We start from the raw sequence: 24357 nt of genomic DNA on the forward strand, positions 1-24357 counted from the left end.
CTTTCCGATAGCAACACAACAGAAATCGACTTTTTCATTGAAGCAAATGTTTAAATACAGTTCATTGATATGCGACTGCTGCCTTAGGAACATCATCTATATGCGAGAGTAATATTCAGGACAGGGCACTTGTCAGTCTTCACTTCATAACTGCTATCCGCCTACCTGGAAATTCCAAATAAAGCAGAAAACGTAACCCTGCACCATATATGTTTATTTTCTGTTCTGCATCTCTAATCCCCCCAGCCCAGAAAAAGATGCACCTAACCCCAAAATACGAAAAAGTAATGAAGTAGAGACCATTTCTCTCTCCGTATGTTAAGACAGCGTTTGGAACCGACAGGTCGATGAATGACCATAAGAATGCTGCAGAAGTGCTAAAGCATCCAACATATGAACGCAGGTTAAGGAACCGGAATACCTCCGTGCATGAAGGAGAGATTAGAGACAACTTGGAGGGAAAGAATAGTGGGAATATACATATTCAAAGTTTCAAACCAATAAAACTATACAATATGTAAAGTGAAGAAAAATTGTTCCTTTCTAAGATAAAAAGCAACCGTGAGAATATGCATGAACGACATTATAAATTTTACACAGATTTTACTTGCTCACCAGCTATGAATGTAACTAGCAGGAAAATTTCTTCATAGAACATGTGAAAATACTTCTTTGAAGTTTGAACTATCAAAGAATCATGTACATATTCATTTTCTACGAAAATGAGGAATAAAAGGTTGACGTTGTTGAGAATCCAATTTCAGGTAAGATAGAAAATATCCAAACCGAGTTAAAAATATTGTTATCACAAGATGAAAGCAGATGACACGCCCAGCACATTGTTAATCACGTATATGCAAAAAGTAAATAATTTATTCTTCTCAAAATGAACAAGTTATAATAAGGCTCTACCTTCTTACAATTTTACATAGCACATCCCAAACTCTTTCTTCTGGAGTAAAGAAAGGCAATCCTGGTACAATGGGCGTACAGGGCTAACATGAGGGAAACTAGATATCCATGTGACCAAAAAAAGAGCGAGTCCCTCTAACAAATCCGTCTCCAACGCATTTATAGTTTCCTAAAATATTTTGTAAATGTGACGCATAAGGTATTGGAAACTAGTTGCAACACTTACTTCCCTGTCACCTAGAAAGAGCAAAAGCTATGCACAAGAAAAATGACATCAATGATAAGAATGGAAAATGGCAATAAAACCCCAAAAATCAAGCAATAAGAAAGATGAATTCTGTCTCCACCAAGATTATGCTTAGGTTTTCAGCAAATACCTCTGTAGATTAAGGCATTCAAACCTGATAGCACACAAGCTAAAGACAGTAACCACCTTATTACGAATACCAAGAATTCAAGTGCAGAAAAAGCAACATCAGAACGAGGAAACCATCGTATCCCTAAAGATCTAATAAATCCCAAGTCAGCATCTATTATGATCTAAAGGGCAAGCATAATGCCACCAGTCATGATCACTCTTTATCCATGTTTTGCCCCCTTCTCAAAATCCTGGTAAAAGCTCACACATCAGGAATGAGAGGCTCGCATTAAGTTCGTGCCCTCAAATGAGCACAAAGAAAACTATGCAATAGTCAAAATTAAGCCTATACCAGCCATATATCCAATTTTCAAAATTTCTCTATATACCAAGTCCACATACCAAAACTGCTCAGTCTAAATTATTATGGATGTCCTGACCTTTGAGCAGCATTACTGGCTCCAAGTAAACTGATAATACGACTAGTATCAGCATCAGAACATACATGAAGTGATCAATTTTTAATAAATATCTCATTTATAAGCTCAATCCAGTATGGAAAAGATGCAAAGTATGCTTTGATGTAGATACTGTGAAAAGGAAAAGCACTGATCCACACTTGGGCTCCAAGTATCATGCTTACAACCAGACCCTTATTTTAGCTTAATAGCATCCCAGGAAGCAAAAGGAATGGAAGCATCACAATCCAAGTGTGACTCTTAATAGGGCTCCGAATCAGAAAAATAAGGAGTTGAGAATCAATCAATGGCAACCCAATAAAAGTGGAGCACCAGGGTCCAAGCATGACCCTCAGTAAAGGTCTCGGTTAGGCAAGATGTGGACAGGCCAAACAATAGCAACCTGATAAAAAACCATCTTCCTTAGCTAAAGAGCTGGTTTGAGTTTCCGATGGCAGCCTCTTAGGCACCACATTTCCTCACTTTAAGCTCAAGTCAAAATTGGTTGTTTTCCAATCAATGTGGTGTCAAACAGGCTGCAAGCTTTATCAGTTTGGAAAATAGACATGGTTAGGTTCCCACAATGATGAAATTGACCTGCCATTAGTGTTACTGCAGGAACCAGAAAATTCTCTTTTCAACTTGCGTACCTTACATGAACTGCTGCTCTCCAGACAGCATGAACTTAAATGATTAGCATGTGTGTGTCAAACCGTATCACAAAATGAGTTTACATTTTGAATCTGTCCAGAACACACTAAATTTTAGAACAACAATCCCCCAGCCCAACATCCATATGGGACCAAATAAGCTTTTTCCTTGTTTACAAGCCTTTGATATGTTGCCCTCAATTTTTGCTGTTCCGTTCAGCATAAACAGGCAAACTTTTGTGGCGCACATATCCTATCCAAAGGTTCAAATCCAATGATATTGACACACTGGTTCCACTTTCATGTGACGTAGAGGTTGATAGTTATACCATGGAGTTAGGAAAAAAAAGGTCACATTAACACTTGTCACTATGATCCACTGCTTGTTTAATAGCATGAGTCAACCCATCAGCAGTTCAACAAGTTAAATCAGCAGTCCCACTAGTAATGTAGAGCTGATGACTCATGACATCCATACTGGACTCGAATCAGAATTTTGTTAATGGAAAAAGAGCTGTAAAAAGGACACTGTTCTGATGCTCACAGAGAAACTCAAAAAGCATTAAATCCCAAGTCTTCATGAAACAAAGTCGGATTAGATAACTATTTATCCATCTGGTACATACTGCACTTACGACTCATGTGATTCTCTTGAGATATGAAATGCTCCACGAATCACGTGTTCTCATTACATAACAAATACAGCTCAGTGCTCATAATGTTTAGCTTATTAAAGCTTCGTTCCCTACAAGCATGTCCCACACTTCGATGATATAAGCTGCATTACTTGGAGTCTTTTCTCAACCAAAGCTTGGATTAGTTGTTGTAGGCATCAATCGTAAGCTTCAAAAACAACAGCCTATACCAGCTCCATTGATACGTCTCTGTCATGAATAGAATACCATATTTAACCAAAAAGCCCAAGCTCACCTACCAGAAAGCAGCATCTTCTTCTAAACATAAAAATCCCAGACAAATACCAGCTCCACAGGCACAGCCTTTTCATACTACTAGCTAGTAAAACTAAATTTAAAAGAATAGTCGTAGCAGCACCAGGAACGGAACTGTTAATGATGCTGATAATGATCTTTTAATATTGCTAACAGCAATAAGAAACAATATTATTTGTAACAATGGTAAAATAGTGACCATAGAAGAAACATAGCAAACCTCAATAATATGACCCTGAGCCACTGCCACCCAGGTATCCACTACCACCTAATCCACGGCTAGAGTAAAGAGATGAATAAGAACCACCAACCTGCAAAGAAAATGAATAAGAATGAAAATATGTAAAGCAAAATAAGTCTTTTTTTTCCTGAAAGAATTCTAGAGCCATACATCAGACCCCCCAGAAAGATAGTCACTCCTGTAACTTGAAGAATACAAGCTTCCAGCATCACTACCTCCAACAGATCCTACAAATACGCACAGACAAACCAATCCAAACATCAAAAGAAGATCAGTTATTTTATTCAAGCAGCGAGAAATGTCCCTCAATTAGCAACCCTTGCAAATAATCTTACCACCACCATATCCCATCCCACGACTGTCGTAGAAACCATGTGCATCTTGTCCTCCCAAGGAATTGCGGCTAGATCCACTATACAGGTGTGAGCTCCTTCCAAGCCTATGTAAGATGGAGAATCTCAGTATAAAAGTTATCAAGTGAAGTGGAAAATTCAATAAAGGATGCTAAAGAACCTTGCAGATTCCCCATAAGAACCAACACCATATGCTGAAGCACTACTGACTCCATAATCAAGACGAGCCCTTGATTGTCTAGCATCAGCATACCTTGATGGAACATCACTCTTTACATTCAACAGCATGTTCAATTAGTTAGTTCCAAAAAAGATAAATATGTTACAAAAGATTCTTAACGTGACTTGAAAAAGATAAAAATTAACTACCATCGATGAGTAGGGTCGTTTTGACCCTGAAACAGAATCATAATCACGACCACGTCCATCACGATAGCTTGGAGGCTGTTCAAGCCGACGACCATAACCTTCTTCTTCATATGCCCTTCTTGCTGCACCACGAGAAGCAGATTCCATTGCACGATCAGAATAACCAGAACCACGAGGGTACTCATCTCTATACGTTGGACGCCTTTCAGCAGGCATTCTGGGACCAAAATCTGCAGGTCTGCTTCTTGGAGGAAGTTCCTCATGTCTACCATAGTCCCGCCTTGAACTGCTTTTAGGGTATGCAGGAACTGCTGACAATATAACAGGTATCAGGTATTTATTAACCAACAAAAAACAATCATGCCAATAACCCAATTTTGTGTAAACCAATCATACCAGGTGGCCTCCTTTCATAGGACCGTTCTGATGGAGGCATGTGCCTTGCTCTCTCAGGGACCAGAGGTGCAACAGGCCTCCTGTCCCTAAACCCAAACGGTCTTCTAAATCCACGAGCACTGGGAGGAGGTCCGCGACTAGTAATACCACGTGGGACACGAGCAGGAAATCTCCTAGATTCAAAACGTAAAGCACCACGGCCCCAAGGTGCCCTACCCCCTCGAATACCACCCCTTCCTAGACGATGATCTCCACGGACACTGCGCCTTACTCCCCTACCCTTTTGATGCGGCCTGGACAGCCGTGCTCTGACTTTTACCTGAATTGTAAAACAAAAGTAATGGGTTCAGTTATACATACACCTAGGAGGAGAGTAGGTGGCAAGAATAGAAAGCATAAGCTTACCTTATTGTCACCTTCACCTAGCTCAGTATTATTAATGCCTTCCGCACATGCAATTGCTGCATCATGAGTGTCAAACGTGACAAATCCAAAGTCCTTTCTTTTTGCAGATGGCATATTACGTGCAAGCTCTATCTTTTCAATTTCCCCAAATTTTTTGAGTTTATCCTTGACACGCTCCTCGTCCCATGAAGCAGGTAAGCCATCCACAAAAACTGTTCTAACCTGAAATTACAAAATAAGAAGGAAAAAACAGCATTATGCATACATATGCAAACCATTTTTGGAGGAGGGAGGGGAGCACACACACACAAAGTGAAGGAAGATAATATGTCATATATAAAACTCATATGCTGACGCATCTAAAAAGCAAACCATAAGACATTAGAAGAGAAGGACAGAGAATCCCACAACCAAAATTCTTCCACTTGAGGATATAAATCATAGAAACAAAGTTCCAAGAAATAGATAATCATGTTTGTCATGACCATAAAGGTGCAACTTAATAATCACATGGATACATAGAAAAGTCGATCTTGTGCAATGTTCTTCAAATACCTGGGCCATGATCTCATCATCAGGCTCAATAAAAGAATCTGCAAATGAAACTTTAGCAGTCCTATCGACACCAAATACAACATCCTTCTTTTGCAAGCGCTTATAAGCATCCATGGCATCTGCGCGAGACGAGAACTCCAAAAAGGCAAACCCACGATTCATTCCTTCAGCATTAGAATCTTCAACCAGAGTCAGATCCTCAATATTCTCAATTCCATAGCTTTTCAGCTTGTCTTTTAACTGAACAATATAACACACAAGAAATTAAAAGAAGAGGCTGCAAATTGATAAAGCACTAAGGAAGTTGAAGATGGTAAATCACATACAGCTTCCTTTGTCCATGTCTTGCATATATTACCCACAAAAAGAGTGTCACTATCTTGACTAGGAGAAACACCGCACTGCTTTCCATTAACCTGAAAAAAGGTTGTGAAAATGATTTTACCTTCATCATTTAGCTAAAAACATTACCATCTATCAGTTTTCATTTTTCAACTTGTAAGAAAAGGCAGATCTTATATACCACAGGATTCTTCAGCTCTTCCACAGCTCGTTTAGCTTGTTCAACAGTTGCAAAACGCAGGAATGCAAATCCTTTGTTTTTCTTAGTCAGAGGGTTCATCATGAGCCTAACTTCAGTAACCTCACCAACTTGGCTGAACACTTTCTTGAGATCATCTTCAGTAGCATCCTTGTCCAAACCACCAACAAATATCTCAAATTCTTTACGCTTCCGTCGCTCCTTCACAAGTTCATGATGCTCTTCTTCCTCCTCATCAGCAGTGTCATGATCCCCCTCATCATTCTCCTCCTCACCTTCGCCATCAATCTCTTCACCCTCATCTTCTATTTCTTCCTCAACCATGTCACCATCTTCCTCACCCTCATCACCTTCATCAACATCTTCTTCATCAACCTCCTCAATTTCAGCTTGCTCGTCAGCTTGATCAAGTTCTTTGTCACCATAGTCAATACCACCATACTCTTCAGGTTCAGATTCAGGTTCATTGTCCTCCAATTCCAAGCGCTCACCTTTATCATAATCATCATAGCTTGCCTTCATTTCTTCCTCTGTTTTCCAAATGAACAGCAGCCAGGTTCTATTACCATTATATTCAAAATCTTAGATATTGGAAGAAAGGTCAACTTGATTATGGTTCACCAAGCTAAATGAGGTTCGGATACTAAAACCAAAAATAGAGGAAACTAAAACCAGCTTATATGCAAATAGGTCAGCATTGAGACCCGAACATAAAGGAAACCAATGGAAATCACAAAATAAACTGATAATGTAAGCCACAAGCAGCTCGACTACTTGGACTAATTCATATGCAGCTAGGTTAAGGAAAAACTTTTGCCCCATATCAATGTCCTTTAACGTACAGTGAGGGCTGCATTTTTTTTTTCACTATCCAATAAAGTCACTAGCTCAACCCATCTCCATGAAGAGCAGAGGCAGAAGTCGCAAACAGAACCACATGAATGCATCAATTCGATAACAATAAATGTCAACATGACGTAATAAATGAGATCACAAACAGAACCAGCAGCGTCCATCCATCAGATATGCATACCAACTAAATTACCAATATCAAGCCAATCTTTGGTTTCCATACCACAGAAGATACAGGGTAAACTGTATGAAATACATTGATGCAAACTGCAATCTAAGATGAAGAAAACCGCCAATAATCACGTGAAAAATTAAATAATATGAACGGCCAACTGGGAACATAGATAGACCGTAAGGGGACCTAACATACACGAACCTAGTCATACCCCACGTACAAAGTATGATAGTACCAAGCAATATAAATAACCAGATCCCGTCATCTCGAAATTTCAAAAGCTAAAAAGATAGCATGAAATCAAGCCCACAAAAAGCGGGAAACGAAAATAATGGGAAAGAACACTAAGTTTGCCCTTCAGTTCTGCAATCCAGAACCTTTATTCTATAACTCAATTCCAACTCCAGGAAAACGCAAGGGAAACAGAAGACTGTAACCTGGCAGGATCAACCAGACTAGACCGCCAGCAATTCAAGTTACATCAAGAATTCCATCATATCCGCCTTAAGAAGCAACCAGATCGCACACTTTCTATCCAACTAAATCTTCCAAAGTCGTTCCCGACTTATTTACGAGCTATCGCTGAGAAGTCAAAACCGCGAACTTTTGAAATCGTTCTCGACGAGATTGGATACCAAGTGATGACCTAATCGTCCCCCAAAGAGATAAACGCACCGAGCACCAACTTTTGATATAGCTCTCGACGAAACAGCCAAGCATGTTTGAAAAAATCACACGCCAAGACGAACTGCAGGCTAAAACTGAAGCAGATCGAGGGAAAACGAAGCTCAGAACAGAAGAAACAAAACCTACAAACCTTTCGAACCAGGCGCGCCATTCGAACTCGTCAGCTTCTGGACGGGCACCTCCTCGACAACCTCCTCCTGGACTTTGACTACCTCGGGCGGTGCCGCCTCTGGTTGCTTCTGCGCGGCCGCCTTGGTCGACTTCCCAGCGGATTTCTTCGGCGTCGGCGTGCCGGACGCCTTCTTGGCCGACCGAGGAGGCATAGCTTCACCGAAACAGAGATAGAGAGAAGCCCTAAACGATACCTCGCAGAGCGGGAGCGGGAGATGAGAAATGTCTACGGAGGAAACGAGAAAGGCGCAAAAACCCTAACAAGCGACAGCGCAGACAAGCCCGCGAAAATATCTATCAGGACTCGGCCGCGCCCCTCCTTTTATTCTCGTAAAGCAAACGCCAAGGTGACGCTTACTTGGACTCAAAAATCGGGTCAAGCTGCGCTCAAGTTTGTCAGGATAGGTCCGACTGCTTTTGATTTTAATACACGGAGGCTAGGTTTGTTAGGAGCCACCGGTTTCCATAATATGGACACATTATATATATATATATATATTGCATACTTTTCTTATTCAATTCAATGAAAAATATGATGCACTTTTTAAGTTGATGAGCGTTTACATTCTTTATATGCATTCGATTGCATTGAACATTACATTCATAGTTTTGATGTGGCCTGCTTTTGTTAACGCCGCAAAATATCTGTATCAAATATCTTTACACACTAAAGGGTGTGTCCGGTAGGAACATTGCATTCTTAGAATTCATGTTTTTAACACACATGTTTGGAAAACATGGTGCTCTTATTTTAAACACATAGTTTTGGTTATTATAAGTGTGATTTTTTTAATAATATAATCAATGATACTCGTGGTCACATTATGTTGCCCATAACAAAAACACGATGCGAATTTGTTTCGAGTTTGCAATGTTTTTCTCATGGAAACTCTGTTAAGTGCCAAACTCGATACTTCTTCAACTTAAATTATTTGTTACCTTGAAACCACAAAAGTAAGTGTCAATTCCGTGGGATCGAAGACTAAACTGTGCCGTTACTTGTTAATAATATGAAAGTGGTAAAGTAAGTTACGTTTATTGCACCGATTTGGTGCTCCGAACAGAAATGCATTTGCTTTGTAGAATCCATTGGATCAGTTCTGTTCATCGCGTCGACCATTTCGGTTTACATCTAACGGATTTAAGATTAGAGGAGGGCCTACTTCTAAATTAATGGATCCGATATCTCTGAAATTTAAGTTTAGATTATAGGATGCAACAAATGCCCTAGTCATTTATTTGTTCCCTTTTCTTACTTTCAATTTTAGTTACTTCCTTTTATAGTAACGATGCTACTTGGGGCTGCACAATGAGTAGAACCAGTTCAGCTTGTCTTTACTTGGCTCAAGCTCAACTCATTTATAATATAAGCAAGTTCAAATATATGCTCAAAATGTTAAACGAGTCGAGTTTGAATAGGAATTTAGCTCTACTCTACTACATAATGAATGTTGAATTATAAAAAACAGGTGTAGCAACTAAATGAGTCAAATTCAAGCTCAACTTTGTATTTCGAGTCAAAGTCAAGCTTGCTGTATCAAGCTCCACTCAAGTTCGAGTTTTTTTGAGTCGTCGGCTTGTGTACAGCCATGTGAAATGGGTTCCATTTATCTCTTAACTCCAAACGGTAAAGATCATTTGTTGATCCATTTGCTCGATGATAAGGTTAGTTGGAAAACTTAGTTCCGCCAGCAAAGTTAATTCAGAAAATAGTCATTTCCACAGTTAAAGCCAGGTCTCAAACATGGTTCTCACTATGCCCCGTTGTAGCGTGAGGGATTTATAAACTAAACTTTGGTTCATTCAGAGATTTGATTAGGATGCCATTTTTCAATGAGAAACATGAAAGCGATTTTCTGTCACCATGACTAAATCATATCGGCGCTGTGCATAGGGCCGATACAGGTAAACATTGGTCACTTGACAGCGTGAATAGGCGATTCAGAATGCACCGGCCGTCTTCTGATAAAACAACAATAAATAAATTTTAAATGACCTTTGAAAGCAATGAATAAGTTGAACATCAACAATACAGGCAAATGCTCTTCATCAGCACCAGTACGCTTTGTTACCGGCGCCTTGTGAAAGGTTCATTTGCGTAACTCAACCCTTCGGGTTGCGCTCGTTTATGCTTTAAAAAATCGTACATGTATTTATGTAATTCATGAACCACAAAACCCTTCACGACCTTCGCGAGAGAATAATTACTTGCTTCCCTAACATCACAAATCACCACGAACAAGTAACTAGACCACCCTTTCTCCTCAAGCAAGGTCTCTCCATGAACCACTAACTGGACCACTTCCTGCAAGACCAAAGACTCCAAGCTGGCGCCTTGCATGCAGACGGGCATGGCTTCCCAGGGGCATAGCAACTACTCAAGTTGGGAGCTCGTCAACTTTGGAATTGAACACAAAACTCGGAAAAGTTGTGGTTATGTCCCTGTTAACAGTTGAAATAATGACCCATCAACAAACAAATAAGAGAATGTAGAAGAAGAATGTTCGTAAAGACTCCAAAAAGCAAGCAGAATCAGGAAGGGTTCAGTTCACTTCTAAAAGCATAGATACAGCTCGTTATTTTATGGTAGCAACTAAAGTGGAAAGTTCAGGCTCCGTCAATTCCTTCCAAGCGTTCACCAATCACAACAGGTTTAAGGATCATGAACAATTAACGGACTAGCATAAAGATGCAGAAACACAATGCAGACTTATACCCAATAGTTCCTCGAGACAAATGAACTGTCTCTCTTTCTGAAAGTAAAGGCACTCATACGTCATAACTCATGATTGATAAGAGCAAATATGATCGTAGGTCGAGAATTAGAAAGCACTTGTAATTCCTCAGTTCAGTCCATCGAGAACAAAATGTGCTGTTTTCCTTGCGTTAAGGACCTAAACATAAATCCTAGAAGAATGGATGCCTTTTACCCTTGGGACTACAGTTGTTTCTATTCATCTCGAATTCTTGAGAAATGAGAAACGAGGAAAAGTGTTGAACCAGGACCTAAACATGAATCCGAGAAGAAAGAACCAAAAAAGTCTGAAATTTCTCGTAAACTCCTTGTACTAGAAATAGGAGACCTTTTACCGTTGGGACTACAGTTGTTTCTATTCATCTCGAGTGCTCTAGAAAGGAGAAATGAGGGAAAGTGTTGAACCAGATGTTGAATCCCAGGGTATGAAGCACTAGCCAAGGCGAGGAATGAGTAGAAGTGTTGGACCAGAAGTTGAATCCCAGGATACGAGTCACATGACATACCAGCCAGAGGACCACAGTTGTCCAAAATGCAGATAGGCATATTTCCCTGCTTCTCTCTATTCTCAAGCATCTTATTTGTTTTAAGTTTTAACATTGAAAAAACAAAGCGAGCATTTTTACAGGCATCAGCTTAGAATTTCTAACCCCTTGGATATGACAAAGAAAAACAAGGAAGAGAAGAAGTTTACCTGAGGTAAGGTAGATTCATTATTCTCAATAGCGATGGATACTGGGAAACAAAATTCTGCCATTCACATTTATCGATCTTCCCATCCTTGTTGACATCAACTTCCAAGAATGTCTGCCAAAATTTGGGATGTCAAATAAGCACATTGCTGAACATACAGTTCCAGATAAAACTTAGAAGCAAATTTAAGATTTTATAGGTGGAATCTTTGTTAGCTATCTAGCCTTTGCATGCTTAGCTGACTGTTCAGAGTCTCCAACACATACTGCAGCTAATAGACATGACTCAGTTGAACTTAGGCTTTCATTTGGAACTTCAAGAAGAACCAAATAGGTTCAATGGTAGCATTCGGAAGCCTATAAAACGGATATATGGATCAGCCCTTTGTATTATGCTGTATTACTGAGTCCTCTAAATGATTTAGGGTCTTAGACCCCAATGAAACTTCCTAACCACCAACGAGGATCGTAACTCATTGACACATACAATTGTACACTAGTGATGGTGGATGATAATTTATCACTTTGAAGTTTACCTTATCAAGGATTGTCTCAATAGTCTCATCAGATAATTTCATCTCTGCTTCACCTAGAAGGGCAATTAACATTTTCTTGACCTGCAAAAGCAAATGGGGTATTCAAATATCAAACAGCAGCATCAGATAGAACCAAAGCAACATCGTCTGTGGAGAGAACAAAAGATAAAGCTTCTAAATTTAGTGATAGAGGGACACTCTAGATGCAAAACAAATAAATGAGAAACAGAGAGCTTCACGACCTAAAAACTCAGATGCCTTTGCATGTCCATTGTTTTTCTTTTCCTCAAGCCTACCCAATGATATGTTGGGGGGAAATCCCTTATGTTTCCCTCCTTGCAGGTTCTTCCTTTTCTCACCCACTTTCCCTCTTTAACAATCTATGTGTATCATGATGTTGGTTAGTTGATATATAGTTGAGCCCTTAACCATCTCCTCGTTTTGCAACTAGCCCAATTTCCACATCTTATCTAAATTCAGAACAAACAAACGAGGCTGTTGAGATTGGAAAGGAATCTAGTTCAATTATTTTTAAGCATTTTTCTGCTACCTGATATCAACAAATTAGTTGTGCAGTATGGGGTTGGCTAAAAGGATGTCCTACATGCCACTGCCAGGCCCACATTACCAGCACTCAATCAACTTAAAATCAACATTTTCCTGTTTTGCATTTTTTTCATTTTTATTGCTATTTGCATATCATTAAAAGGATTTAAAAGTTATGTGTTCAAGAATGAAAACCAAATATTCACGATTTCCATGTCCATGAAAAAGCTCCTCATAAGAACCTTTTTTTCTAAGAAATTGTTGAGAACAATAGTGTGTGATTATGACTCTAGCTACTAACTCAATTTAAAACTGGAGTAAAATCATACCAGCAAACAACTTATGTAGCTACGTTATTACATCCTAACATAAGTACATGCAAGAATCAGACTGTCAGGTTTACCTCTTGTCGCTCAATGAAGCCAGTAGCCCCCAAATCATAAAGTCTAAATGAAACTGCAGTATAAAACAAACAACGTTGAACAACCTAAGAAGAAAAAAAAAATCTTTCAAGAACATGTGCAAAAATCTAATATATAAAGTAGCTATGAACTTACAGTCTATCTTATCCTGCTCAGGTGCATTTGGGTGAAACACACTAAGAGTTCGCACAAAATCACCAAAATTAACGAGTCCTTCCCGCTTCACATCAAATAGATCAAAGATCTGCTCAAGATGATCAGAAAATTGTCAAAAGATAAAGAAACTAGCAAACTGAAGTTTACTTGAAATATCATTAACAATGTAAAAGACTTAGAATACCCATATCTGAGGGTACTTGATCTTCTGATCCACATTTCCAGCTAAAATGAAACTTATAAACAACTATATCATCATGGTTCAATATTATACAGAAAAGATATCCTAAAGGAGGAGAGAACTTGGATAATTTCAAATGTTAGCATATTCTGGAAAACGAAGCATAGGATTACGTGAGTACATATTACCAAAGTTAGAAAGTAAAATATTATTAGAAGAAATGGCAGAGAAGGGAAAAAAACAAATTCATGAAAGCAGCCTGATAAAATAATATCAGGGATGTTATAGAAAAACCATTTTATTAACAGAAAAGAAAATGAGGAAAAAAAAAGAGTTCAAACCAGTAATTGGCTCCTGTATAACCCATCAAATGGTCATCATGCATGACTCATTTTCCTTTTACAGATTAAAGGTCTTTCATCATTTCTATTTATTTTATCCAGAGCACAGAAGTTGTCATCAAAATTCATTCTGGTTTGTCAAAGCTCTAAATTCTAAGTAAATTTAATTGATTGGAACACGTTCCTCATTCAAATGTCCAAATTTTCAATAATCTTTGGTAACTATAACAGATTTTATGTGGCTATGCATTAATCACATATCGCTCAAGATCACTTATGTTTCTGTCAAGGAAAACCCGCCTTTCCACTGCAGACATCACTATAATAGAGAGACATGATCATGAATAGTTCAAGAGAAAACTCCACACACTAACAATCATGTTGTGAACTTCTGGTATATAATAACCAAAGCCGTGGCTTTCTTTACGGCAATTTAAAATGCAATTTTTTAGGATAAACAGATAAATCTTGTCTGTGTGCTTTTGGCTTTGTAAACAGGTAAAACAATACAACTTTCTCTATGGAATTAACAGAAAAACTTTCATGATTCGCTGAGAAACAATCAGTCACTCAGAGTCAAACGAATTTTTTGTAAAAAATAATAACGAAAACTCAAGATGATCTTGAGGAAAACTTACCCGATTTACAAATAGGTTCTCCTTCTTACCATTCGTAAACAGGGCTAGATGAAGCTCCTCCTACATGAAAATGCAGAACAGTAAACAGATGCAGGAGGAAATACAGTGAATTTATTATATAAATAGAACGGCCTACATAACGCATACACAATTGATGAAAATGAACACACTGCAGAACTGAACAGTATGGGCCTGAAGGTTACCTTGCTTATCAACCCATCATCAACGATAGAGCTGCTGATGCTCTTAAATAGCTCGAATAGGGCCTCCACTTCACTGACACTGACTGCAAGAAGTTCAAAAAGCAGACAGAAAAAAGAAGATGCCCTTCATGGTATACCCAAGAAGAAAAATCCAGAATTTGCAAGGAAGAAACCACAACCAAATACGTTGCAAATTACAGATTCAGATTTTTTTTTTTTCCTTTAAAGCGTGGATTTCCAAACCATTACCATTTTGGCCAAATGTCGGCCCTCTACCAGTCCCGCTATCATGGTTTGGTATTTAAGAGCATCAATATAACTAAAATCGATTCAATACAAAAGCCGCTCATTCAAGATACGAAACCCTTCTTCTCTTTCCGCCACAAATGTCCAACATAAATATCTTTGGAAAACGGAAAAGGAGGAGCCGCATGTTAACTAATATATTCTTTCCCAACTATGTAGCCAGTAGCACGATGTTATATGGATCCATGAAATGCGTAAATCCACTTTCATGACAAACATAGATGAGAAACGATTGCCATATCACATCAATATCACGCGATCCACAAGGACCGGCTTCAACGAAAATCACATAAAAGAAACATATCGTACAACTAAAAGAAATCATGGCAACTTACATGCTGTTTCTTGTGCAAGGACCCTTGGGTCCTCGTAACCTGGATATTCTCTTATGACCTTTGAATGGAAGCAGCCCATTAGCAGGATCCTCTGACAAGAGACTCAAAACACGAGGCACTCAAACATCTCCACCTATAAACCGGAGACAACATATAAGCATCATCGTTCATTAAAAAAGAGAATAATTTTTTTACAAGCAGAATAAGAAAATCAAGTAAAAGAAAGAAAGAAGAAAAAATCACGTCCAAGTGAGACATCTGAACATAAAAGCAAATTATTGACCCACAAGAACAGCAGAAAGCACCAAAATTCTCGCTTCCGAAAGGAAAACACATTTGAAATATCACGAAAGGAATTCCAAGAACCGGAACAGCAATTCAAATACACCAACACACGCTTACAAAAAGAAAGCAATAAGGATAACATGAGCAGTAAAAGATTTCGAAAACAAAATCCCACCAAACTCAACCAAAAAAACTATATACAAAACGAAGGACAGAGTATGAGGTTCACCGACTCAATCCTTGAGCCACGGGTCCAGGATAGACAACCTACAGGACGGACATTCAAACGGAAATACAAGATCAAAAAGCTCAGAAAGCACACAAGAAAGAGCCCCATACGCGACGTGCACGCGGTTCTCGTACGATAAAGAAGGGCAGAAAAAGACGGAAACGCGGCAAAAAACCGAACGCAATCAAGCACGCCAGAGAATAACGAACCAGGAGGCAAACCCAATCAAACGCAAGGCGCCAGCCGGAAAACCGCTTTGCTATGGCAGTCGGGAAACTTTCCCCGGTGGAAGAGCCACCTTCCTCCTCTTCGCTTGGGTGGCGTGGAAGGCGACCCAACGAGGAGGGAGGTCAGAGACTCCGAACTAAAGGAAGGAAGGAGGAGGTTGCTCGGTTTAAATAAAGGAGGGAGGAGCGAATCTTCTCACTGTCCTCCCACGGAGGCGCGCTGTCTTCGAATTCGCGGGACCTCCTCTTGCCTCCGCGTAGCGGGGTGGGCGGTGACTCGCGAAATTATCGTAATACCCCCAAGATTTCCTCTATCGTAACCCAACGTTAGAGGCTATTTTCGTCATCCGTCTATACCTGGCAAATGGCAATGGGCATCCACGTGACCGGGATCGTTGGGGCGAGATGAAGTAAGTTATTGATCTAAATTAAATTTCGTACCTTAAAATAACTTTTAAAAAATAAGAATATCAATATTTTATTGATCTAAATAAAAGAAAAAAATACGTATCTATCAATATCCTCCCGATAAATGTGAAAAGCGAAATAATCAAGAAAACAAAAATATTGAAATTGGTATATGCTTTCGATGATCCGGATAACTTTTACTTGTTTGACAAAAAAAGTGTCTGGGAACTTGTGAATTCGATTTGGTGAGGAGATTAGTGAGTTGTTCCGGAACAGACTTGGGAGGGTTTCAAATTTAGCTTTCATGAGCACAACAGGTGTCGTCCCTTGGCTCCAACATTTTTTTTTTTTTTTAGGGAAGCATGAACGGCTTCTATTCTATGTAAAGAAAAGACATTGTTGGCTGGCCAGATCAAATGGAAGTGGCGCAGCCGAATGAGTGAGGATTAATTAGAAAGGTTGAGAGCCGCTAATTTGCAAAATAAGCAAATAATCACTTACATTAATGCATAAATGAGCAGTTTATATGAGATTGTGTAGGCAATTGCCCATGCTAACCTAACCGTGTATTTTCGCTTCTTCTTTTTCCACACTGAAGGGAATTCCATGGAAAAGGCGTCCGCTTAGACTTTTTTTTGGTCAAACTTGGCGTGCCCACCGTCATGTTAGCAACATTTTCTTCCCATTCTATGTTTTGCTATGACTTTTTACTATCGAATCAATTGTCGGTTTATTGATATATATATATATATATATACACACACACACGAAAATGGAAAAAAAAAGCTGAAATCTTTGAGTCCTGCATCCGTTCTGCTTATCTAAGCCGATGTGCTTACCTTGCTCGCTGTACATTGCATTAGACTACATGTGAGAAAAGCCATAAGGATCAAGTCAAGTAAAAAAATCTATTTTTTTTATGTATGTATAAGTGGGAGTCAACAATAACTTTGGCTATTTAAAATCACTCACTCATTTAACAAGGGTTGTTTATTTGATGAGATGGATGATTGAAAAAATATGAAAAAAAAGAAGATAAAAAGTAATACTAAATAATGAAAATATTGATCATTTTTTTAAACTATCGATAATAAATTAGATGACTGGTTAAATAGTCGAGTAATTCTAAAAAGTTAAGCCTACCATTCAATTTATATACATATATATATATATTACAACAACAGTCCATACATATATAACATTTCATTGGAACAACAAAATAATAAAGCTGGGACGCAATTCAAGAACTTAAACTTCACAAGCTTCTGATTTTTCGTTTTCTTTTTTCTCTTCCTTTGAACCAGGCGCTGACCACGAACGAGCTCAATAACGGTGCATTCGAATTTGCCTACTTGATATCGTATATCGAGGTTGACAAGTGAAGGGAAAAAGAAAAAAAACTGTGACAGATGGCAAGCGCAGGTCCTTCGTTGCCGACGACACCAAGCCTGACGTCTCGCATCACAATTTTGTCATTTCAGTGACTTGGGGTTTTGGGTTTAGAATTCATGCCATCAATTCATAATTTAATTATTAATCATTTTGAACCATAGCATTGACGTTGATATTTTTAATACACAATTTTATCTCGATATAAAAAATTATTAATGTCGCATTTCACCTGAACAAGGAATTAGTATTTAGGGATAAAAACACTCAATTGTCAATGAGCACGGGTGAAGCTTATGATGAAAGATTAAATTAAAGTTTAAAATTTTTGATAAAAATCGACATAATTTTTATATAAAATAAGTGAATTTTTATATATACATGTAAATATACAGGTGAAAATAAAAAACTAAAACTTTAGCATGCTCTGCGTTGCTTATGAGATCCAAAGAAAATAATTGACAGTACTCTAACCACAAACAAATATATATAAAAGAAAACAGAAAAATAAATAAATAAGTTATTGTCATATAAGGGTGCAACGAGCTGACATGTCTCATGCTGCAAAATTGGCCACAAACAAGTGAATACCGTGACCCTTAGTTTTTTTATTATTAAAACATAAAAAAATTATTGTTGACTATTTGATACTAATAATTCCCTTATTATATTATCAAATCGTTAAAATATAATTGATTGGTATTCATGCATCCATTACCACACGACCCATCTTAAAATTCATCTTTTATTCAAAAGTATACCAACCGCCTTTCTATGTGGTCCTTGGCGGTAACGAGCGGAGGAAAACAAATCGGGTCAAGATTTAAGAGCAGACAAGCTCTCAAAAACTGATCACTAGGATCCGAAACGGAGAAAGGAAAAGCCAGCGAGTTGCAGCTTTTGATATTGCTGAACAAAAGATCGTCTCAACAATCCATGGTTAATTGAAATACTTGCGTGGGGTGGAAAGAGTAGGTCCATTTGATTAAATTAGCTCTGTTTTAAGCAAACTTTGCGATAAGCAAGGTCCGACATACTGTATAATCTTTCAGATGTTTTTTTCTAGCTCTTGGTTAGGATCCGAGGCTATGTTGGTGCCGCGGACCAGCAACTGGTTGCCTATTGGTGCCAATGCGCCCGCACCCTCTTAGGGCAGATACTGCAACCCTTTGCTCGCTCAACTTGCAACATCTTAACAAAGAATGCAAAGAAAGCAAAAGAGAGAGAACAGATTGTCTCGTTACACTGAAATTTGCAGGAGAAGTGCTCTTTAATACAGATTTAAGGCATACCCAAGAAAATAGATAAAAACAACACAAGACAATCATCACGCAAAGTAAATGCAATTTTCCCAAGGTTATTTATTCTGAAAGTAGGTCGCAGAAACACAATATTCTTGTTGTTGGACATCCTCTAAAGCTCAGCGCAAGCAAATCGGTACAATGGCATACTATTAAAATAGTAGGCACACACAAACAATTCTTCACATTATTATTACATGTGTTTTAGGTTTTCGCACTATAAGCTTGGGTATCGAGCCGGCCCGGTTTGAAAGTCGAAACCCGAGCCCAGGCTCAGTTCGACAACCTAAAACCCGAGCTGTGGCTCGACCCGATCAATAACTTGTGTGTTATAAAACAGTGGGCGACTTGGCCCTCAATTTTAAATTACAACTACGAACTTGATTTGACTTGAGATTTGCAAATCGTAATTCAGCTCATTTTTGCACGTCCAGGTTGCACAAACACTAACTTGGAGTGAGGACGTCAGATTCATTTAAAAACGTGATCTGGCGGACGGTTTCCGGGATAAATACGCACTGGTAAGTAAAGACCTCCACGAGTAGGAAGCAATGCCCGCGTCACCACACGAATGACAATCAGATTTCAATACAAGAATCAGTGGAGATGTCTTATTTTTATTAGATAAAAGTCAGAAGGGAATGGGAGATATAGGACCTGGAAGTACAACTTCCAAGTATGGATCGATCTGTTTATCATATAAGGAATATGGATCGAACAAATAAGCAAACGATGCAATTGTCAATGGTCTATGAATGTTGATAGGGATGTCAAAGAATCGGGTTCAAATATCCTATTTGTCATATTATAGTATTAATTAAGAAAGTATTATACCAATATAAACTTAATTTTTAGATTCACAAATTGGATCCAATCCAATCCAGCTTTCTTGGGGGGGGTGTTTGATTGATTCAGATCTCATATTCCAACTGATTTGACATGTTTATTGTAATACTAAGTTATGATCCCTGCGTCTAAGAGCGTGTTTGATGCTGTGGTCTCAATCAAGAACTGAAGCAGATCTACAAGCTGTTAATGAGTAACTGAAGTTAGGACTTTATGATGAATCCTTGGGGATCATTGATAGAGATGTTAATAGGTCGAATTCAGACAATATATCTGGATAAACTGCTTCGAAACAGTTGGGTATGGAAGAAAATATAACATCAAATTAATAAAATGAATGACATCCAATTATATTCAGGTTCTGTTTTAGGTACATATCATGCATCCAAATAGCCTGTACATTTTGAAGGTTGGTTATTAACATATCATAGTAGTACGATTTGAATTCAGTTGTTTATTTAAAAGACTGATTCAGATCGAGGTTCGGACGTGAATTTAAAAAAATAAATTGGTTTCAAATCTGATCCAAGTTGTGAATCTTAAGAGACGGATTCAGATGTGATCTAGACTTTGTTCATTCGTGTTGAATCTGAACAGAGAAACCTCCATAAGTTGGATTAATATGGTAAAGGCTACATACGATTTGAATATAATCCATTCACATCTTCATAAACGCACCTATCATGATGCATTGTAGATTACACCAACAAATGTTTCTGGTATTAAACTCTTGACTTTTCTTTGCTAAAAAGTTTTTTTTCTTTTTTAATGTTTGCTAGAAAATCTAAAGTTGGCTTCCCTATAAAAGTAAATAATAACCATGTGGGTTTAACAAAGTATTAATGTGGAATATTACCGAAAGCATCCATAGATGCCATGGTTTTTAATTTGTTGGATATACAACTGAAGTGCATGCTTATTTTTTATGGACATTTTAATAGCTTTATATTATATGCGAAACTCCAAGAGACTTTGCACTTCGAGGTTTCTTGTTTGGATTCATAATTAGGAAAATGTAGCCATATAGTAAAATGAGGAGAAATATTCCAAAGGAGAATCGATAGATTCTTGTTCACTTGCAAACTAAGCACATCAACGATTTGCTTGGCATTGACTTAATAATACGAAATTAACTTGATTTTTTAATTTGTTAATCAAGTTTATGTGAGTAGTAGGTACATGCTATTCAACCAAGAGCTCTTGTTAATCGGGTCCACATCGATATCAACGGATCGGATTCATCCGACTGATGACCAAAATCCAACTCCCACCGGTTGGGTTTGATAAAACGACAATTTAGGTACCGATTTAAATCTGGATTCGGTTAGCCGCTTTGCATTTGAATCTGAAACGAAAGTCCACATTTGGGTTATGTTTCCCAAAATAGCATCCGGATCCAAATTTGATTAGGTCCGGTTCGGACCCAGTGAAGCCCGTTTCCTGGCCAACTCCGACCCGTCCCTGCCTCCGGGTTAGTGGTATTTGGGTTGGGTCGAGTCCAGTGGATCCGGTCTACCTTACCGACCTACCTCGTCGAGTTCGCCCGGACTTTACTCCCCGATGAATTCGCGATTAGCGAACCGCCATGATCACCTCACCCACGTGCACATGGCGACTTCGAAAATCGATCGCCGAGTTTTTACGCTCGGCGCGGAGGAAAATTCCAAGTTTTCAACCGCCGCGAGTCCCACGCCTTGACGTGCCCGTCAATGTCTACTGAAAGATTTGCCCCCACGAACCACAAAAATTACAGAATGAAGACTCACCCTCCACGCTTTCCACAGGGTGGATCTGGTTTCTCGTAGAACAGAGACCGAACCGAAAGAAAAGAAAAGCTTTCCGGGTTCTAAATCAGTGGTGGCCTGATTTCGTATGGAAAACTAATCCAAGGGCGTGTTTGAAGCATGGTGGGAAAATTCTTACGTGTCTCGAGACTCTTTCACAATTTACCATTAACTGGCAGTCTTACGGTCCGTTTTGTAAATAAAATAATATGTAACTATTTCATAAGCATGATTCAAAAAATTAGGATAGATTCATGGAACACCTTAAAAAGTACCCTATTAAGCATTCATGAAATAATTGGTAACAACACTTTTACGAGCAACTAATGTAGTGATTGAACGAGGGAACGAGTGAGACGGAATGTCTATCTTGGATGTTGGCTTTCTACCAATTCAAACACCTTTTTAGGTTTTCAGTGGAAAAAAACCGTTCCACTGTCCACGCTTATTGGTGACGTATATTTTCTTGGCTTGAAAGAAAAATTCGTGAAGGGAAAGTAAATCTTTCCACCAATTGGTTGATGTTCAAGCACTAGCTACTCGCATTTTGCTGCTCCAAGAATTCTCTCAAAAGCTTGCTTCACGTTATTTTTTTCTATATTGTTCTTGAGCTTACAGCTGGTGTTTGATAGCCTCAAATCTGAAGGATATGAAAATTCCCGATGATCCGAAATCTGACTGCGGATCTCAAAAATCTACGGTTAACAAACACTTCCAGTACAGAGTTTTCTATCTAATTAATTAATTAATTACGAAGTTGGATAAGAGATCTTTCAAATATTGGATAAGGTTGAGTTTTTTAAATCAACAATTGATATTATCCGGCTGGTATCTACCTAACCCCACCTTTTGCTTATTAAAACAAAATGATCAACACGATTCAACCAAAATCACTTGTGGGAAATAATTAAATATGTCCTTTTGACGTTTTCTTATCTAACAAGGCGAGAAAAATAAAAAATCCAAGTAGAAACATAAAGGTAGAAGGTCAGCTAATTGAATTTGAATATATCTCAACCGAACTTCGTCTATCTGATTTATTTGCATTCAAAAGAAAGTGTTCTATGAATTTGTCTCAATCTTTGTGATGTGATAGACTCATATAATAATATTAACGCAAATGTTCTTGATGTTAAATACCCTCGAATAGAGTCCAAAATGGTCTAAAGGTCTCTAATTCGATTTTGTTGGTGTTTGTATTGCAATATTAATCAGCGAAGTACGCCCTTTTAGATCTATGGTTGGTTTGTAAATGAAGTGTTATTTTAGTACCATGCGAGAAGGATTTGGAATTCAGCTTCTAATAAGTTTTGATCCTGCCATTAATTTGTTGCTTTAATAAAGTTTTGAAGATCCTGCCATTTTATTGTATGAGCTTTTCCATGCCGTGCCGCATGAGAACTTCATTTATGACCATGTCTAATATCTTACCACAGTCATGCAATTAGCAAAATGAGTTCGCTTTTCTTGAAAAATGGTCGTATAATATTCCTATATTTACATGTCTCATTCCTTCATTTCTTGCTTCAATGAAACAATATAACAGATTTGATGGACTTAAATAAAAGGTAAAGATGCATTTGATCGATTGCTGCTAAGTTGGCCAAGTCAGAAATAAATTTAAAGAACAACCCAAAAGTTTCAGGCTGCTGAGGTAATATCTACTGGTGAGCAGACCAATGTTCAATGTGAAATTAAGAAAGTCTACAAAATCTGCTAATCTGAAAATGCAAATTGAGTGGCAGCCACCAACTTGGGAATTGGATAAAGATATTCTTCTTGTTTTTATTGTTTATCTAATAAATTAGCAATTAAAATCGGTGGTCCTCTTGTTCCTTTGAAATGGGAATCTGCATTATGAAACCTGTGAGCGCTGTCACGACCCAATGCACTACTTTCTTGGACCACAAAAGGTTCGGATACAAGCTCTATGAACCCTAAAGGCAAGGGGCACGAAGGGAAGGGAGGCGAGAAAAAAAAAAAACTACAAAGGTTTAAAGTGAGCCAGTCATATCAGCATGCAAGACCTTCATGAAGCAGATATTATATCTATTTTCTATCTTATATGATGGCGTCCAATTATAAGCTATGTTTATATTCATAAGAATGAGCAAATTTGAAAAATTTTGAGTAGGAGACTTGTGTATAAACTTTTTGACTTATAATAGGCGAATTTTTGCTACTCTCTAAATTTGCTAATGCATTGATGTGCAGAGTTGCCAACTTTTCAACTACCACCTGTGTAAAGAAGCAAGAACAGCGAAAAAATTGGACTGCCTCGCATTTTTCTAACAACCCTTGATGGGTTCCAAAAGTGAACTTGAAGAAAGGAACATGTCATTGGGAAAAAGGGAGCGTTGGAGAAAGATTGTAAACCTGAAGACCCGAAATTTTTATGGACGGAGATTGCGCAGTAGGGGCAACGTTGACAACAAGAAAAGCACAAAACTGTCGTCCTTTTGGAGATGTCAACATAACTAAAGAAGATTGAAAATCCACTTTGTTCTCAGACTTTTGCGTTTCATCTCAATGAACAGTGACACCAACATAATAAGATTGCAAATCAAGTATTTTCTTTGTTCTTATGTCCCGATCATGCCCTTTCTTTTCGGGGACAAATCAAGTTCTATTATGTTATTAGATTCCAAAAAATAGTTACTTATAAATTATTGACTGTTCAAAATAAGAGCTTGAAAACAAGAAC

At 38.2% G+C, this 24357-nt stretch overlaps 2 protein-coding genes across 6 annotated transcripts; both read right to left on the reverse strand.

Annotated features, from left to right (window-relative positions):
* Positions 1–8: 8 nt before the first annotated feature.
* LOC116252498 (uncharacterized) lies at positions 9–8379 on the reverse strand. Of its 3 annotated transcripts, none has more exons than XM_031626806.2 (12): positions 8033–8379; positions 6171–6718; positions 5974–6063; positions 5648–5887; positions 5093–5314; positions 4688–5006; positions 4292–4602; positions 4083–4192; positions 3905–4008; positions 3720–3796; positions 3549–3639; positions 9–1081 (listed from the first exon to the last, which is right to left on the reverse strand). In XM_031626806.2, the coding sequence occupies exons 1-11, from the start codon at positions 8223–8225 to the stop codon at positions 3550–3552; spliced, it is 2304 nt and encodes a 767-aa protein (XP_031482666.1). In that variant the 5' UTR covers positions 8226–8379; the 3' UTR covers positions 9–1081; position 3549. The 3 variants fall into 3 exon arrangements, with proteins under 3 accessions (XP_031482666.1, XP_031482667.1, XP_031482665.1); XM_031626807.2 differs by lacking the exon at positions 9–1081 and adding an exon at positions 2955–3262 and having other exon boundaries at positions 4292–4599; XM_031626805.2 differs by lacking the exon at positions 9–1081 and adding an exon at positions 2955–3262.
* Positions 8380–10054: 1675 nt separating this feature from the next.
* LOC116253544 (calcineurin B-like protein 1) lies at positions 10055–16075 on the reverse strand. Of its 3 annotated transcripts, none has more exons than XM_031628402.2 (9): positions 15908–16075; positions 15185–15317; positions 14544–14626; positions 14341–14400; positions 13160–13268; positions 13006–13058; positions 12057–12137; positions 11523–11635; positions 10055–10515 (listed from the first exon to the last, which is right to left on the reverse strand). In XM_031628402.2, exons 2-9 carry the CDS (start codon positions 15261–15263, stop codon positions 10452–10454), a joined length of 642 nt encoding a protein of 213 aa, XP_031484262.1. In that variant the 5' UTR covers positions 15264–15317; positions 15908–16075; the 3' UTR covers positions 10055–10451. The 3 variants fall into 3 exon arrangements, with proteins under 3 accessions (XP_031484262.1, XP_031484264.1, XP_031484263.1); XM_031628404.2 differs by lacking the exon at positions 15908–16075 and adding an exon at positions 15703–15846; XM_031628403.2 differs by lacking the exon at positions 15908–16075 and adding an exon at positions 15699–15845.
* Between the last annotated feature and the right edge of the window lie 8282 nt (positions 16076–24357).

This window comes from Nymphaea colorata, chromosome 4 (assembly GCF_008831285.2).
Source record: "Nymphaea colorata isolate Beijing-Zhang1983 chromosome 4, ASM883128v2, whole genome shotgun sequence".
Taxonomy (NCBI): Eukaryota; Viridiplantae; Streptophyta; class Magnoliopsida; order Nymphaeales; family Nymphaeaceae; genus Nymphaea; species Nymphaea colorata.

Bases quoted from the DNA above. Each gene is read 5' to 3' on its own strand.
- LOC116252498 (XM_031626806.2), bottom strand. From the start codon at position 8,225: ATGCCTCCTCGGTCGGCCAAGAAGGCGTCCGGCACGCCGACGCCGAAG. The intron at 5,315-5,647 runs GTATTTGAAGAA...TTGTAATTTCAG, and splicing joins ATGATGAGATCATGGCCCAG to GTTAGAACAGTTTTTGTGGA. The intron at 4,193-4,291 runs GTAGTTAATTTT...TTGAATGTAAAG, and splicing joins AACGACCCTACTCATCGATG to AGTGATGTTCCATCAAGGTA.
- LOC116253544 (XM_031628402.2), bottom strand. From the start codon at position 15,263: ATGGGCTGCTTCCATTCAAAGGTCATAAGAGAATATCCAGGTTACGAG. The intron at 14,627-15,184 runs GTAAGTTGCCAT...AACTTCTTGCAG, and splicing joins CCTTGCACAAGAAACAGCAT to TCAGTGTCAGTGAAGTGGAG. The intron at 12,138-13,005 runs GTAAACCTGACA...TTGCTTTTGCAG, and splicing joins GCTTCATTGAGCGACAAGAG to GTCAAGAAAATGTTAATTGC.